Source organism: Maylandia zebra, linkage group LG15 (assembly GCF_041146795.1).
Source record: "Maylandia zebra isolate NMK-2024a linkage group LG15, Mzebra_GT3a, whole genome shotgun sequence".
NCBI classification, from domain to species: Eukaryota; Metazoa; Chordata; class Actinopteri; order Cichliformes; family Cichlidae; genus Maylandia; species Maylandia zebra.
Window position 1 is genome coordinate 34,589,002 of NC_135181.1, and position 13,964 is coordinate 34,602,965.

At 39.1% G+C, this 13,964-nt stretch overlaps 2 protein-coding genes across 2 annotated transcripts; one reads left to right on the forward strand and one right to left on the reverse strand.

The window, feature by feature from the left end:
- Window positions 1–209: 209 nt before the first annotated feature.
- LOC101482568 (pyroglutamyl-peptidase 1) lies at window positions 210–8,773 on the reverse strand. The gene is made up of 5 exons (XM_004564791.5): window positions 8,613–8,773; window positions 6,846–6,898; window positions 5,764–5,880; window positions 4,969–5,201; window positions 210–4,109 (listed from the first exon to the last, which is right to left on the reverse strand). Exons 1-5 carry the CDS (start codon window positions 8,644–8,646, stop codon window positions 3,914–3,916), a joined length of 633 nt encoding a protein of 210 aa, XP_004564848.1. The 5' UTR covers window positions 8,647–8,773; the 3' UTR covers window positions 210–3,913.
- A 1,268-nt stretch (window positions 8,774–10,041) lies between these two features.
- lsm4 (LSM4 homolog, U6 small nuclear RNA and mRNA degradation associated) lies at window positions 10,042–13,754 on the forward strand. The gene is made up of 5 exons (XM_004564792.5): window positions 10,042–10,191; window positions 10,716–10,757; window positions 11,118–11,216; window positions 11,696–11,876; window positions 12,865–13,754. Exons 1-5 carry the CDS (start codon window positions 10,189–10,191, stop codon window positions 12,984–12,986), a joined length of 447 nt encoding a protein of 148 aa, XP_004564849.3. The 5' UTR covers window positions 10,042–10,188; the 3' UTR covers window positions 12,987–13,754.
- Window positions 13,755–13,964: the final 210 nt, after the last annotated feature.

Below are 13,964 nucleotides of genomic sequence, written 5' to 3' on the forward strand. Positions count from 1 at the left end.
CTGATTAAGATATAGGCAACCTAACTTCTTCATAATATTGTGAGTTGTGACCCGTGTTTTGTGATGGTGAGTCACAATCATGTAGATGTCATTAACAATAGAGTGGAGCCTCGTGGTAATAACTGTGACAGGCCTTTCATGGTCATTGTACCAACATGTCAATTACAAGGTTTCAATAGGAGTGAGTACTGAATGGAAAAGCACAAACATCACTTGTACTTCTTTTATTTCAAAGCCTTTCCTTTACAAAGCCAGGATTACTTACTGTAACAGTGCTTTGTTAATGAAGCTGAAGAGCATACCTTTCAGAGGATACTCCCAAAACACAGGTAGAGCACACACTGATATTAAAAAAAAAGAAAAAAAAAGAAAGTACTTTTTGAGGTAGCCACAAGGACAGCATCAGTACTACATCTCTGACCTGACCCACTGAGAATTAGTAAGGCCTTTTCATAAAACACATACCCAACAGCAAGGCACAGGAGGGAGTTTGGGGTCAGAGGTCACCTCATGTAAATTTGAGGCTTTAACTTTTGTGAGAAGAAATTCTGTTCTTACACAACTCTTTTTTTTTTAAACTTCTCTGCACACACAAAGTCACAAGGTAAAATATCAGCACCTAAAACAACATCAGAGATTTCTGAAACACCACAACCAAGAAATGAGCTGTGATAAAAAAGTTTAGGTCTGAGATGGAATTCAGTTATGTTCAGCTCCGTGCTTCACTTTGTGATGTACAGAACAGCATTAAAACAAAATACAAAGCTAAAAACGGCAATTTACTCAAATTTAATGGCACCAACTTGCTTAATTATTACTGAAGCACTACACAGTGTCAGGTATTATGACATAGATACAGTGGTGTGAAAAAGTGTTTGTCCCCTTCCTGATTTCCAAGTGTTTTACATATTTGTTATACTTGTCACCTATTAAACCAAGATAACCTGAGTAAATGCAAAATGCAGTTTTTACATGATGATTTCACTGATTAAGAGAGAGAAATTATCCAAAAGTAGTTGCCCTATGTGTTAATCATGAATTTACTGCGATTAACCACATTTTTTGGAAAGCTGAGTTCAGTTTCACTAAATAGACTCCGGCCTGACTACTGGCAGACCTGTTGAATCAAAAAAAATCCTTAACTATAATCTGTCTGACAAAGTGAAGCAGGTTAAAATATCTCAAAAAGCAACACATCATGCCACAATCTAAAGAAACACCTGAGCAATAAAGTCTGGGAAGGAATGCAAAGCCATGTCTAAGGCTGTGGGCCTCCAGTGAACCACAGTGAAAGTCATTATGTCATATGGAGTAGACTTGGAACAGTGGTGACGTTTCCCAGGAGTGACTGGCCCACCAAAATGACTCCAAGTGAACAGCAAGGACTCATCCAGGAGGTCACAATAGAATCCAGAATAAAATTAAAGAATCACAGACTTGTCTAGTTAAGGCCACAGCTCATGATTCAACAATAAGAACCAGACTGGGCAAAAATGGCATCCATGGGAGAGTTCCAGGAGAAAACTACTGCTGACCAAAAACAAGAGAAAGACTCATCTCACATCTGCCAAAAACATCTTGATCATCCCCAAGAGAGCTAGGAAAATGTTCTGTGCAGCATTTCAGAAAAGGAACATCATACCAACAGTAAAATATGGTGGTGGGCTGTTTTGGTGCCTCTGGGTCTGGAAGACTCGCTGTACTAAATGAAACCAGGAATTCTGCCGTCTGCCAAAACATCCTGAAGGAGAATGTCCGGCCATCTGCTTGTGACCTTAAGCTGAAGCGCACTTGGGTTCTGAAGCAGGACAATGATCCAAAACACACCAGCAAGTCCAACTCTGAATGGCTTTGGAGTGGCCTAGGCAAAGTTAAAAAAGCAGTTTCTGCTCTAAAACCCTCCAGTGTGGTTGAATTACAACAATTCTATAAAGATGAGTGGGACAAAACTCCTCCACAGCACTGTAAAAGTCTCATTGCCAGTTATTGCAAACGCTTGATTGCAGTTGTTTCTAGTAATGGTGGCCCAAACAGTTACTAGGTTTGGGTGGCAATCACTTTTCCCACACAGGGCCATGTAGGTTCCCCTAAATAATAAACACTTTCATTTAGAAACTGCATCTTGCATTTACTTGGGTCATCTATGCCTAATATTTAAATTTGTCTGATGATCTGAAACATTTAAGTGTGACAAACATACAAAAAAAAAAGGAAGCGAGCAAACACGTTTTCACACCACTGCAGATCTATCGTTGGGGCATGAACACTGTATTTAGCAGTATATAAATGATTACAGGCCAAAATTACTTGAACTGAAGCTGTGTTAGGTGTAGGCAGTCAGATTCTCAGGAGCCAGGGAGTGATCGAGATGACAAAACACAACACAATCCAATTTTTTAAAAAAAAAAAGAAAGAAAAAAAGAGCATTTACTCTGGGAGTGTTACTGCCATCGCCATGCATTCCTGCTCTACGTCATAATCACCGTGAGGAAAAGGGTTGACAATGGAGGTCTAGAAAGCTACACAAGTTAAAGTGACAGAAAATAAAAACAAAACAGAAGCTTTCACATTGCTTGAGAAATGCTGTCCAAATTCCAGATCAAGTAAAACTGAAATACACAAGAAAAGAAAGAAACCAAGTGCTACAGAAAAGACAGGAGGCCCAATTCTGACTGAAAGCCAAGTCCAACTTCATCAAATCAGATTCTCAGATAAAATAAGCAGCTACACCTGATTTAATGACAGGAACGACAGAAAGTTAATCAAGGAAACAGTTAGAGCTGCACAACCACAAAAGAATGATTTCCAAAAGGTTTAAGATAAAATATGCAATGTCAAAGCCAGCAGGCATCCTCAGACACAAATCACAGCAAGTGTCACTATTTCACCATCCAGTGAGTCTGGGAGAGTCATGCCCAAAGTGCGCTTTAACAACAAGGCTACATGATATGAACTACTTCACTCTATATAACTCATCTGTTACAGTTTAATACAGACTTTCTACAGTTAAAATCCAGTTGTGCAGCCTTGATGTATGACATAATTATCCCACTGAATCAATGAATGAGATCTGTGAAGTAACATTGCACATCCCGGGGCCAGATCTCAGTGGGGGTGGGGGGGTGGAAAGAAGGGGGTGTTTCTGTCAGAACTGGGTCGACAAACTGGGGAAATGTGAGCTGGAACCAACCCGTTCCCTGATTTAAATAACCTTTGTCAAAGAAGGCAAATTTACAACTTCTTATAAAGAAAAAGGACTCAAGAAAACAATTCAATATAAATGAGAAAAGCACAGATAAGCTTTAGAATACAGAGAGGAGAATATGTGAAGGAAAATAAAATGAGCAGTTTACTGCTGGATGTTTCATATTAATCCATAATGCAGACTTTTATGTGTGCTACGTGAAACCTATTGTGACCAAGTAAGAAAAAAAAAATCAGAGAAAGAACCATTATGATTACAGTTTCCCCCAAATGTGTCTTCTATAATAATTTTAATAACCCTACCCCTATAAGGTGCATTATTAGGAGTCACATTTGGGGTTACAGGTTATAATATCTGCCACATTAGAGACCACTTGCTGCGTCCGCATGTGAACAACACAAGCAGCATTTTGCTCCTGTGTTTATCTGGTTTTTCCTCACATTTTGCTCCAATGTCAGAATGCTTCCAGTTCTTTTAAAGCTTACGTTACAATGAGACTGTAACAGAATCAGGCCTAGCAAAGCAAGAAGCAAAGAAGCAAGACAAACTTTGAAAGCAGATTATACTGTGAAGTGTCATTATTACCAATTAAAGATACAGTTTAAAAAAAAAGGGGGGGGGGGGGGGGGAGGTTTGGCTACTTGTGATTAAGTGCAATTTCTCTTGTGTGGTAAGAGCTGGAGAGGCTAGTTGGTATATGGAGGTCACTTAGTGGAAGTGTTGTTGGCAGTGAATCTTCCCCTCAGCTTGGTCCATAAGCTCCAGCATCTCCTGGATGACGGCCTGCAGTGCACGACCCAGGTCTTCTTTACTGTAAGGCTTTCCAAGAGGAGGCACATGAATAAAGGCAGAGCGGCCGTGGCTCAGGTACAGAGAGGTGTAGTAGGTAAAATCACAGAGATACCTGTCAAAGAAGGGAGCACGGTATTTAATAAATGAAGAGACTGACTCCATAACACAAACAAACAATAAAACAGCATTTCCATGATGCAAACTCGCCTCTCAGCTGAGCCACTCAACCGTGCACATACCTTCAAAGGGCCCTGATCACTACCTGTCACACTGAAGCATTGTTATGTCACTGCTAGACCTTGACAGCAGTAAACATATTTTGCCTTTTCCCAAAGGCCAAACTGCATAACGTGACTACTGTTTATATCATTACTATAGCCTGACAGCTGTCAGTATATCAGAAACACTGCTGTTTGTGGCCTAGCAGAACAATTTCAGGCTGCCTCTGAAATCTAAAGCTTAAAGCTGCAGTCAAAACTTCTAGATTCAACTAAGACAGACTTTACTTCAAGTAAAGCATCAGTTTAGCAGCTTAAGTGCATTTATCACTGCAACTAGCAACTAGCTAATTTGTCAGCCTAGTGTAGAAACTTTCAAAAAGCCTAAATTCAAACCATGAGAAAATATAAAAATAAACTCCAGAAAGCTCAGATTCAAGTCAAAGTTCTCTGTCTGTTCATCACTGGGAACTTTGTTTTCGATCTCTCATTATAGTAAAAATAGTGATTACAGTTTCTTTCAAACATTTGCCTCAAAAAACAAAAAAAAATATTAGTCAGGCTCCAAAAATTGAACTTCAGCAGAAAACGCTGATAAGGTCTCAGTATTTACAATCATAGCAACATATCTGTGCCGAGTTCTGAGCTAGCCATCTCTATTTAAAAGTACCGCCATGTGAGCAGTACATGCAACAGTTGGACGGATAAAGATACACAACTTGGTAAAAGAGAAAAAACACATTAAATAATGACCTCCCGGCATCTCTGGAGACAGACACGGCTACTCCCAGCCCTGATGCATTCACTCTTTTGCAGACCGATTCCATGTCAATGATCGAGTTGATGCAGTCTGGGCCTCCAACAACGCAGCACTGTGAATCGGGGCAGAAGCTGCTGTTGTCCAGGCCCTTGTAACCATGATTTCTTCCACACTTCTCCAGCGTGACAGTTGTGGCCATACCCGAAACTCCAACATGAACTACCAACTGTCCAACAAAGAAAACAATAAAAACACAAAGTCAGAATGACTAGACTATTGTAGGCTTCCCTTACACCTGAGGCATCCATGCTCTCGAAACAGGGCCTAGGATTATTTTACTGAAACAAAAAAAAGCAAGGAAACTCAAGATAAAAGCTCAAGCAGAATTTTACAATGTAGCCCCTTCATAGCGAGCTTTTAACAAAGGCACTTTCAAGCCCATAATTCATTGTATTGTTCATCGGGGCTTCTAACTCTTAAAGCAGCGGTCCCCGACCCCCGGACCAGTTGTTTGGTACCGGGCCGCAAGAGTTGAGGCTCGGGTGTGAAATTCATGATTTTAGTTTTTAGCACTATTTTTTTTTTTAATAGTTTTTATGGTTAAGTCTGTGTCCCTGGGTCTTTTCCCGTGTGTTACGAATACATCTTTTTTGGTACTGGTACTGGTTTTATTTTGTTGTATTTATCTGCAACACCTTAAAGGCCGGTCCGTGGCGCAAAAAAAGGTTGGGGGACGGCAGTCTTAAAGCGCAATAATGCTGTCAGGTTAAATTAGGCTCTCCTCTTACCCGTGGATGATACTGCTTCCATAATGAAGGAACCAAACTCTGGACTTGTTGGTACTCAACAGGAACCTCGTGTACATGCAGATTCACATCACTGCCCAGCCCGAGCTTCTTCAGTTCCTGTCAGAGTAAAATTAAAACCTGAAGTTTAGAAATCATTCCACATGTTGAAACATCAGTTTCAGCTTCTTCAGTTAAATTTAGATAATTTACAAAACTTGCAGTAGATAAGCCATGAAATGCATTCGTCATGCGGCGCTACGCGCTGTGGCGACCCCTTGTGAATAAAAGAGCAGCTGAAAGTAGTTTTACAGGATACTGTAGGCTGCCTCCTTTGCCTATGCTCTTATCATTTTTACTTCATGCTCACTGACATCACTGACTTCATGCTCTCTTAATGCTTTGCCATTCCCAAATGGTATAATTTTACAGTCAACTTGGCAAACAGAATGAACAAATACTTCAACCCCAAACTCAGGCTTCTTCAAAAGCAAAATCAAGAAATAAAATATGCCAAACACCGACTTCACATATAAAAACAAACAAATCTGTATCAAATTCAAAGCCAGTAACCCAACAGCTCCCCCAGTCTCCCTGCAGGACAAATAGCCCTGGACACTGACCTCCCAGCTGTATTGAAAGGAGGCTTATTTGACCACGTCTGTAACCCTGCCACAATGTGCCCTTTTGTTTGCCTTTAATATCCTTATCAAGTCCGTCTAGACACCCTGACAACCACCATCATCCCCCCCCACAAAACCTCTGACTAACACTGCTACATAGTACGAAGCCGGCTGTCAGCATCGCAGAACTGCCGCACAAACATCTTCCAAGTGTCGGCAAAAACCACATGACAACCTTCAAGACTTTTGAAAAGCATTTTTGGAGCTAGTATAAATAAATAAATAAATAAATAAATAAATAAATATAACACCGTCACACACTTTAACTGTATGGCACATTAACTTGTATCAAATAGACTTTTCCAAAAGTCATTTAAGTGTAAATACCAATTCTGCAAATTATTACCTCTTTATTAGATGCTAAAAAAATGAAACAAACAAACAAAGAAAGCCAATAAATACCTGTACTGCTACCCAGCTAGCGTTGACAGTGTGCTCTCCAAATGGCCCGAAACCTGCAAAAGATGTCAGCTGCTGAATTAATGTGGATTATGTTTGTGGTGTCTGCAAAAACAGACTTTTTTATAAGATTTATTTATTTGTTTAAATGCTTCTACTGATATGACCTTAAAGGTAGTTTCTAATGGAAAAAGGGGGCCGTTAAAGATTTGGGTTGACTGAAATGCTGATTTGCAATATAAAGGTATACATTTCGTCTTTTATGTCAAATGCAACATCCTTTTCAGTAGCATGACTGAGATGTAATTACCTGTTGTTTGAAATTATAAACTGTTGTTTTGAAGAATGCACCTCATTATTAATAAAATAAAGACCCGCTGATGCACAACTGCAAATGAAAAACGGTAAAATCTCAGCAGCCCATGGAAATTCACTCGGGGCTGTTTATATAAGGCTCTACCACGGATTCCCCCGCCCCACTGTCTATCCTAGGGTCACTGGGTCCCTGGGGGTTGGGTGGAGAGGGGATCAGTCAGTCTGACAGGCTGATGAAAAGGAGCAGAGTGAGGGGCCGGCAGCTGCCAGCCAGCCTGCTATTGTGAAGGTGCTGTTCCCAGGCAATCTACACTTCTCCTATCAGCTGGGGAGACACGTTTCTGCACCCCTTTGTGTCTATAAACAGCAAATTAATGTGTCTGTTCTGCCAAACGTCACCATTTAACACTGCTGTTTGCACTAACGAAAATATGTTCATATAGCTGGACTTGAAATTGCATCGGAGTGTGATTTAGATAAACAAATATGTGCATACACAGTACTTGTTATATTAACAAGTATTATAAATTGGTGATTATTACATAGGGATGTAACTTTGAATCGCAAGTGATGCAAAATAAGTTTTCTGAAATACAACACAGAGACTGGTTGATGAACAGCAGCTCTAAGTCTACACTAGATTACCATAATGCAAAATAATGAGACTAAACAGGATGAACTAGCATAAAGAAACTCATTCAATAACTTATCAATAATGGAACCTAGTCACCATCTGGGAATAGGATATGTATTTTTAGCCACAGATCTATAAAGGCATCACACACAACAACTGGACAGAGGAAGATACGAATAATTCAAAGCAATAAAGAATAAAAAACAATAATTTAGGCTAAACGGTTCATTATTAAAATCTCTCTGTATTGTGTTTTCACCTTTATCTTTTGTTCATCTATCTATATTTTGTCGATTACTGACATAACTCCTATGATATCAGTTTTTTTAAACTGAAATAATTTCAATAATGTCCCAAGTCACAACTAACAACATCTAATATTTATGAAAATATATGCATTATTACCTTTGCTGCCATATGGTATTGTGCTCAGTATTAGTGACTAATACTTCAGATGAACACGAGCTATTTGAAAGCATTTAGAAACAAATATGATACCGTAGCCATAGAGCAAAACAAATGTGTAGACAACACAAAAGGCGCTTGTTTTTGGAGGAGTAATTTGTTTACTGTCTGCGGCCTTTCAGCTGAAGTCATCTAAAACAATGGTGAGACCACCGAACCGGCCTGTAGCGTCAATAATGCATCCCCCCCAAAACTCTAAAGGGTCAAAACTCCCACAAAACAACTCGTTCCTTTCTGTACAGTTGCAACAGAGTGGAGCAGGAACGACCTGACGCCATTAATGGAGCAGCTTTAGTCTCCTCAACTTTTCCTCAACAGACAAAAGAGACAACGACAGCGGATAAAAGAGCCCAAACCTGTAACGACCACAGCCCGTTTACTGTTATCCATCTCCCGTCCCGTTCACGAGGAACCGTTGCCTCTTTTTCTCGGTCTTTACTTTGAACAGGGTTAGAACGAGAGTCTACCCCGCAGAGCTGACGGCTCCTTCTCCCACACACAGACCAAACCGGAGGTACTCCCTCCTTCCGCAGGCAGCCTAAGACGTGACGTGATTACGTCAGCAAACCCCCCGAAAAGCTACAAAAATGTATACAAAGGCAGTATACATTTTTGAAAGATTTTTTTAAATTGCTCATTTATTTATTTGTTTAATTGAAAAATATAAATCCATTCATTGCCTGCGCTGAAGATGTAACTTCAAAAATGAATATTATTTTCATTTTCTATTAAACTATTTACATTACTGTGCAAAGGTCTTGAGCTACCCGTTTTTCTTTATATTTTGCAAGTAAAATGGGAAATAGGTGCAGATATATATCGAAGCATGTGCAAACATACATGAAAATACAGAATATAAAGCAAAAAACAGAGTCTATACAATTCTAACCAGCATGAAAGTCAATATTTACCTTTATTCTTTTATTCTTCAACACAACTTGAACTCTATTAAGCTTTCTCGTGACCTTTTTTAATATGGCTGTTTTATACTTAAATGATATAGGTCAGTGTAAGTGGTATAAGAAAGAAAGAAAAAAACAAAAAGCATTTCTCTGAAAATGGTCAACTATTAGGATGGACTGTAAATGAGTTAAAAAGCAATGAATTTCTAAGGAAAAACTTTGAAAGACCTTCAGAAAGCCTGGAGAGCTGTTGCTAATAACTGCTTTAAAATAAGAAGAAAGTGGTTATGGTTGTATTCTACATTATAATGATGAACAATGTGTTGAACTCAGTGTGTTTTTGGCTGTTGACCTGCTTTTGGATTTCATGTAAATCCTGTGTCTCATATCTGAAAACTTTTCAGTTATTTGGATCATTCGCCTCCATTTCCCAGTGTATTTGTTGACTTTAACGATCAGTAGTTTCAAACAATTGGTAAGGGACTAAAAATGTAAGAAGAAAGAAGAATAAAATTCTTTAAATAACTAATCTAACTGTTTTCTCACCACCAGAACGCCATACAGTCTCCGGTTATCAGTTTTAAAATCTGGGAGAAAACATGGTTCAGATAAAGGGGATTCTCTGCTAAATTAAACACCCACTAGTAAACTATCTTTATAAATAAAACAAAATAAGTATACCTTAAGTATATCTTGGGAATAGGAGAGATGCAGCTAAAATAAAATAAAAAATGCAATTTTAATATTTGATCTGATTATTTTGATAATATTTTTTACTTTACTTATTCTTATTCCTATCCCTTTAAAGTGGCAAACACGAAAAGAGATGCACATTTTAATCTTCGCACCTTTCATTTGTGCTCATTTGATATTGGAAATGCGTGTTTCTGACAGTAGGGGGCAGCATCATATAATACAGCCATGAATGCGCCTCGCCACACCGGAAGACAAAGAGTAAAAGTAGGTGGGAAAATCGTGTTAGCAAGTAAGACACTAAAAGAAAAAAAGAAACAATCAAGAAACCATCAAAATGGTGAGTTGTTAAAACTTTTATTCTCTTCAGTGGCGCTGAGTGCTAGATTTTCAGCTAGCATTTTCAGTGCTAGCAGCATCGCCTTGCCTCTCTATACTCGGTCCGTTAGCTATGGGAAGTTAGCTTAGCAGCTAAATTAAGCATCGTTTACGTAAACTAGTCGTTTTTAATAAGCATATATATCCAGACTTAACACACAGCTTTGGAAAGCTTTTAGGTCGTGCTCCACTTGCTGAGGCGGGGATTTATTATCTCGTTTAGCTCCATACTCTTGCAGCTGTAAGGTTACTGACAGTTCAGTGGAGTCGGTGAGTAAAGACGTAGACATAAAGGCACTCTTAAAAAACCTGAACATAAAATCACCTTCATGTCTTTACGCCAAACACCGCGGCTATGGAGACGTTTTCTCTGGAATAAAACACTCCTGGCTGTTTTATGCACTCTCGCTTCAGTGCTCACTTCGGTAAATGCTGTTGATTACACATCTTTTGCCATGTTTGACCTGCTTCTCTGTTGTTTTGCAGCTTCCCCTGTCTCTGCTGAAGACTGCCCAGAACCACCCTATGGTGAGACTAACCTGGACCGTGTATACAATTTTATATAACAGGCTGTAAAATAATAATAGTCATGAGGAGAGAAAGTGACATCTCAAGATTTCTTACATGTAGAAAGCAGTGAATTGTAAATGTGTGAGCAGAAAATGATTCAGGTTTCTTTTGAAATTTATACTGTATATAATTGTGGATTCAGCTCTGACTGTCTCATTTTATTTTGCTAAACTATCGCCCGTCCTAATTTCTTTTTAGAACTTTAATTGGCACAAGTTCAGTTTAGTTTTTGTAGTGAGTATTGAAACTTTTAATACAGCTGTGAATTCTGAAAACATTGTAAGACAAGCTTTCCCCCCTCGTCTTTTCTCTCTGTAGTTGGTGGAGCTGAAGAATGGAGAGACGTACAACGGTCACCTGGTCAGTTGTGATAACTGGATGAACATCAACCTGAGAGAAGTCATCTGCACATCCAGGGTAACACTGACCTTGCTCTTACATTAAACTCTAGATTAATGACTGATGGTTAAAAAAGACAGTTTTCAGTGATTACTTGAAGCTTTCATTGTTGTGTGCAGAGTTATATTAAGGCTGAGTAAGTTATTTACACTTTTTGGTGGATACACCTGCTGGCTGTCTGCGCTCTGGTGTTTGTGCACAGCCCTGCTTTTCTCTAACTGTTCCAAAAACACTGATTTGGACTGAGCCACACATTAGTCTAGATAAATAGGTACAGGGAATTTTGAATGGAATGAGAGTGAACTTTTGGATTTCCCCCCCCCCCCCCTTTTGCTGTAAATACACTACTAAAGTATTGTTTCAGTACAGATATTTCTATATATGTAGCTGTTCGGTCTTATGAGAGAGTGCTTTTTTTTTTTTTTTTTTTTTTTTTAATCTTGAGTTAATTGTTAAGCCAATTTGATGAACCGAAAGCCCCACTCCACCTCTCACAGGATGGAGATAAGTTCTGGAGAATGCCTGAGTGCTACATCCGAGGAAGCACCATCAAATATCTACGAATCCCAGATGAAATCATCGATATGGTGAAGGAGGAGGTGGTGTCGAAGGGGCGTGGACGTGGCGGCGCCCAGCAGAACAAACAGCAGGGCAAAGGAAGAGGAGCAGGTGGCCGAGGTGAGAGGAAGCAGCTTTTGTTGTTCGTGCTGGATGTCTTAATAAACATGGGAGAGTACTGAGTATCGTTTCCACATTTCTGTCAGTTCTTTCCAGAGTGTTCATAAGTTAACAAATTTACACCTGATAAGTGTAAAAATAAATTATCTAAGTTCAACTTTAATTTCACTGAGGTTAAAAAATTATCGAATCCCTAACCAATCTAGGAACCCATGACTATTATCGTAATCATAGCTGAAATTTCTGACAGCTTCAATTATGCAGGATTTGACCAACAGGAGCCTCATAACTTTTTCTTATAAGTGTTTCATTTAAAGTCTTTTCATATCTACTACCTTCCTTTTTTTGTTCACATGAGAGGATTTTGGCTGCTTCACATCAAAACCTGATGATTTGTAAAAGATATCAAACAGATCTTTCCAGTTGGGCAGCACGGTGGTGTGGTAGTTAAAAATGTGGCCTCTCAGAATAAAGGTCCTGGGTTTGATTGCATTGTGGTTTCTGTAGGCCCCCAAATCTGCTCGCAAAGTTGGACATCCACAAATATTTTGGGGATTTGAAGGATCTATGTTAACTTAAGATACACTCTTGAAAGTCCGTACTGCTAGAGCAGTAGTACCAGATATTTCCCTATTTCCCTAGACCTAGCTAAGGTACTTTTCTTAGAAAATGAAGTTTTGATTCCCAAGTGCATCTTTCACCCCCGATTTTCTTTTTCCTCTGACAAACCTGTGATAGTCAGGTGTGAGGCATTTCCAGTTATTAAACATATATTGGTCTTTACTTGGTGTTGGTGGCAGGTTCTTTATAACTTTAAATTTTTTCTGTTTTCAATGTCACATACCAATTCTCCTTAACTGCATTATTAATTCTATTTATTTTTTTTCTATCAATTTTAAATATTAAGATGTGGTCATGTTTACAGGGGAATGGGGATACTTTCTGTTACCTGCTCTAACACAGACTTTCTCTTGTATCTTCTCTGTAGGTCTGTTTGGCAGCCGTGGCCGAGGGATGACTGGCCCCGGTCGGGGTCAGCAGCAGCAGCAGCAGCAGCAGCAGTCGGATAAGAAACCAGGAAAACCACAGGGAATGAAGAACCAGCACTGAAGGACGACGCTGCACCTCTGACAACATCCTGTTAATCAGTGATTCTTCCTTCGGCACATGAAGAAAAAAAGTCTCTGTGGTGTGTTTTTTCTGCTGTGATCTTTGTTAGGACTGATTGTCACAGAAATCTCACTGTGAGACGTTAAGAGAAGCCGTGCTTTTGCACTGAATTTTGTTTTTTAACATCTGGAAGTTGATATTAACATTTTTTTATGAAAATGCCAGTGTATCGGCCAGAGCTGGCAGACTCCTCCTTTAGCATCAGTTTGTATATCATTATAACAAGAACATTTTGTATCATAAACCACATTATCTAAATTCCACTTTGCATCTGTTGGTACACTGGGAAAATGTTTTTACTTTTAGTTTTTGACGGTTGTCTCCTCAGGTGTGGTTTTCATGGTGTAGTGGCCCATCTTCTGTTGCAAGAATACTTTGTTTTCCTCGTTGTTTGTGAAGTTTTGTGGTTTGAGACCTTTCTTCTTTTTTTGTCTGCTTGCTCCGCTGTGGGGTCAGTCACAGCAGGTGAACAGCAGACTGATAACCAGGAGACACAAATTCAGTCCCTGTAAATTAACACTTCTGTTAAAACGTTTGTAAGACAACCAGTTAGGATATACAGACAAAAAGATTCTCATATTCTTAAGTCTGAAATGGATAGAGTCCAACATGTGACGTGTTGGTTGGGTTTCATTTTATTTTTGTAACAAAAGACGATATTGTAATTTATTTACAGGAGAACATGAGAATAAAACAGCTTTTGTTAAAGGAGTTGTAATTATTAAGTACTCATGTCTGAGTCTCAGTTTGCTGTTCAGGGTCTTGTTCAATATTGTGGTGAATTAAGTGGTGCTGATATCAAGCTTTTCTAGTCTGAACAGTCAAAGTGCATTAATTCATACACTGATTTATTCTGTGCCTTTTGGGGCTTTTAAAGTAATGGACACACACACACATTCTGAGCCATAGGTACCACCA

Coding starts and splice junctions, on each gene's coding strand:
- LOC101482568 (XM_004564791.5), bottom strand. CDS start 8,646: ATGGATAACAGTAAACGGGCTGTGGTCGTTACAG. Junction 6,899..8,612: donor ACGGGCTGTGGTCGTTACAG/GTTTGGGCTCTT, acceptor CATCTTTTGCAG/GTTTCGGGCCATTTGGAGAG. Junction 5,881..6,845: donor CTAGCTGGGTAGCAGTACAG/GTATTTATTGGC, acceptor TTACTCTGACAG/GAACTGAAGAAGCTCGGGCT.
- lsm4 (XM_004564792.5), top strand. Junction 11,217..11,695: donor AAGTCATCTGCACATCCAGG/GTAACACTGACC, acceptor CACCTCTCACAG/GATGGAGATAAGTTCTGGAG. Junction 11,877..12,864: donor AAGAGGAGCAGGTGGCCGAG/GTGAGAGGAAGC, acceptor TCTTCTCTGTAG/GTCTGTTTGGCAGCCGTGGC.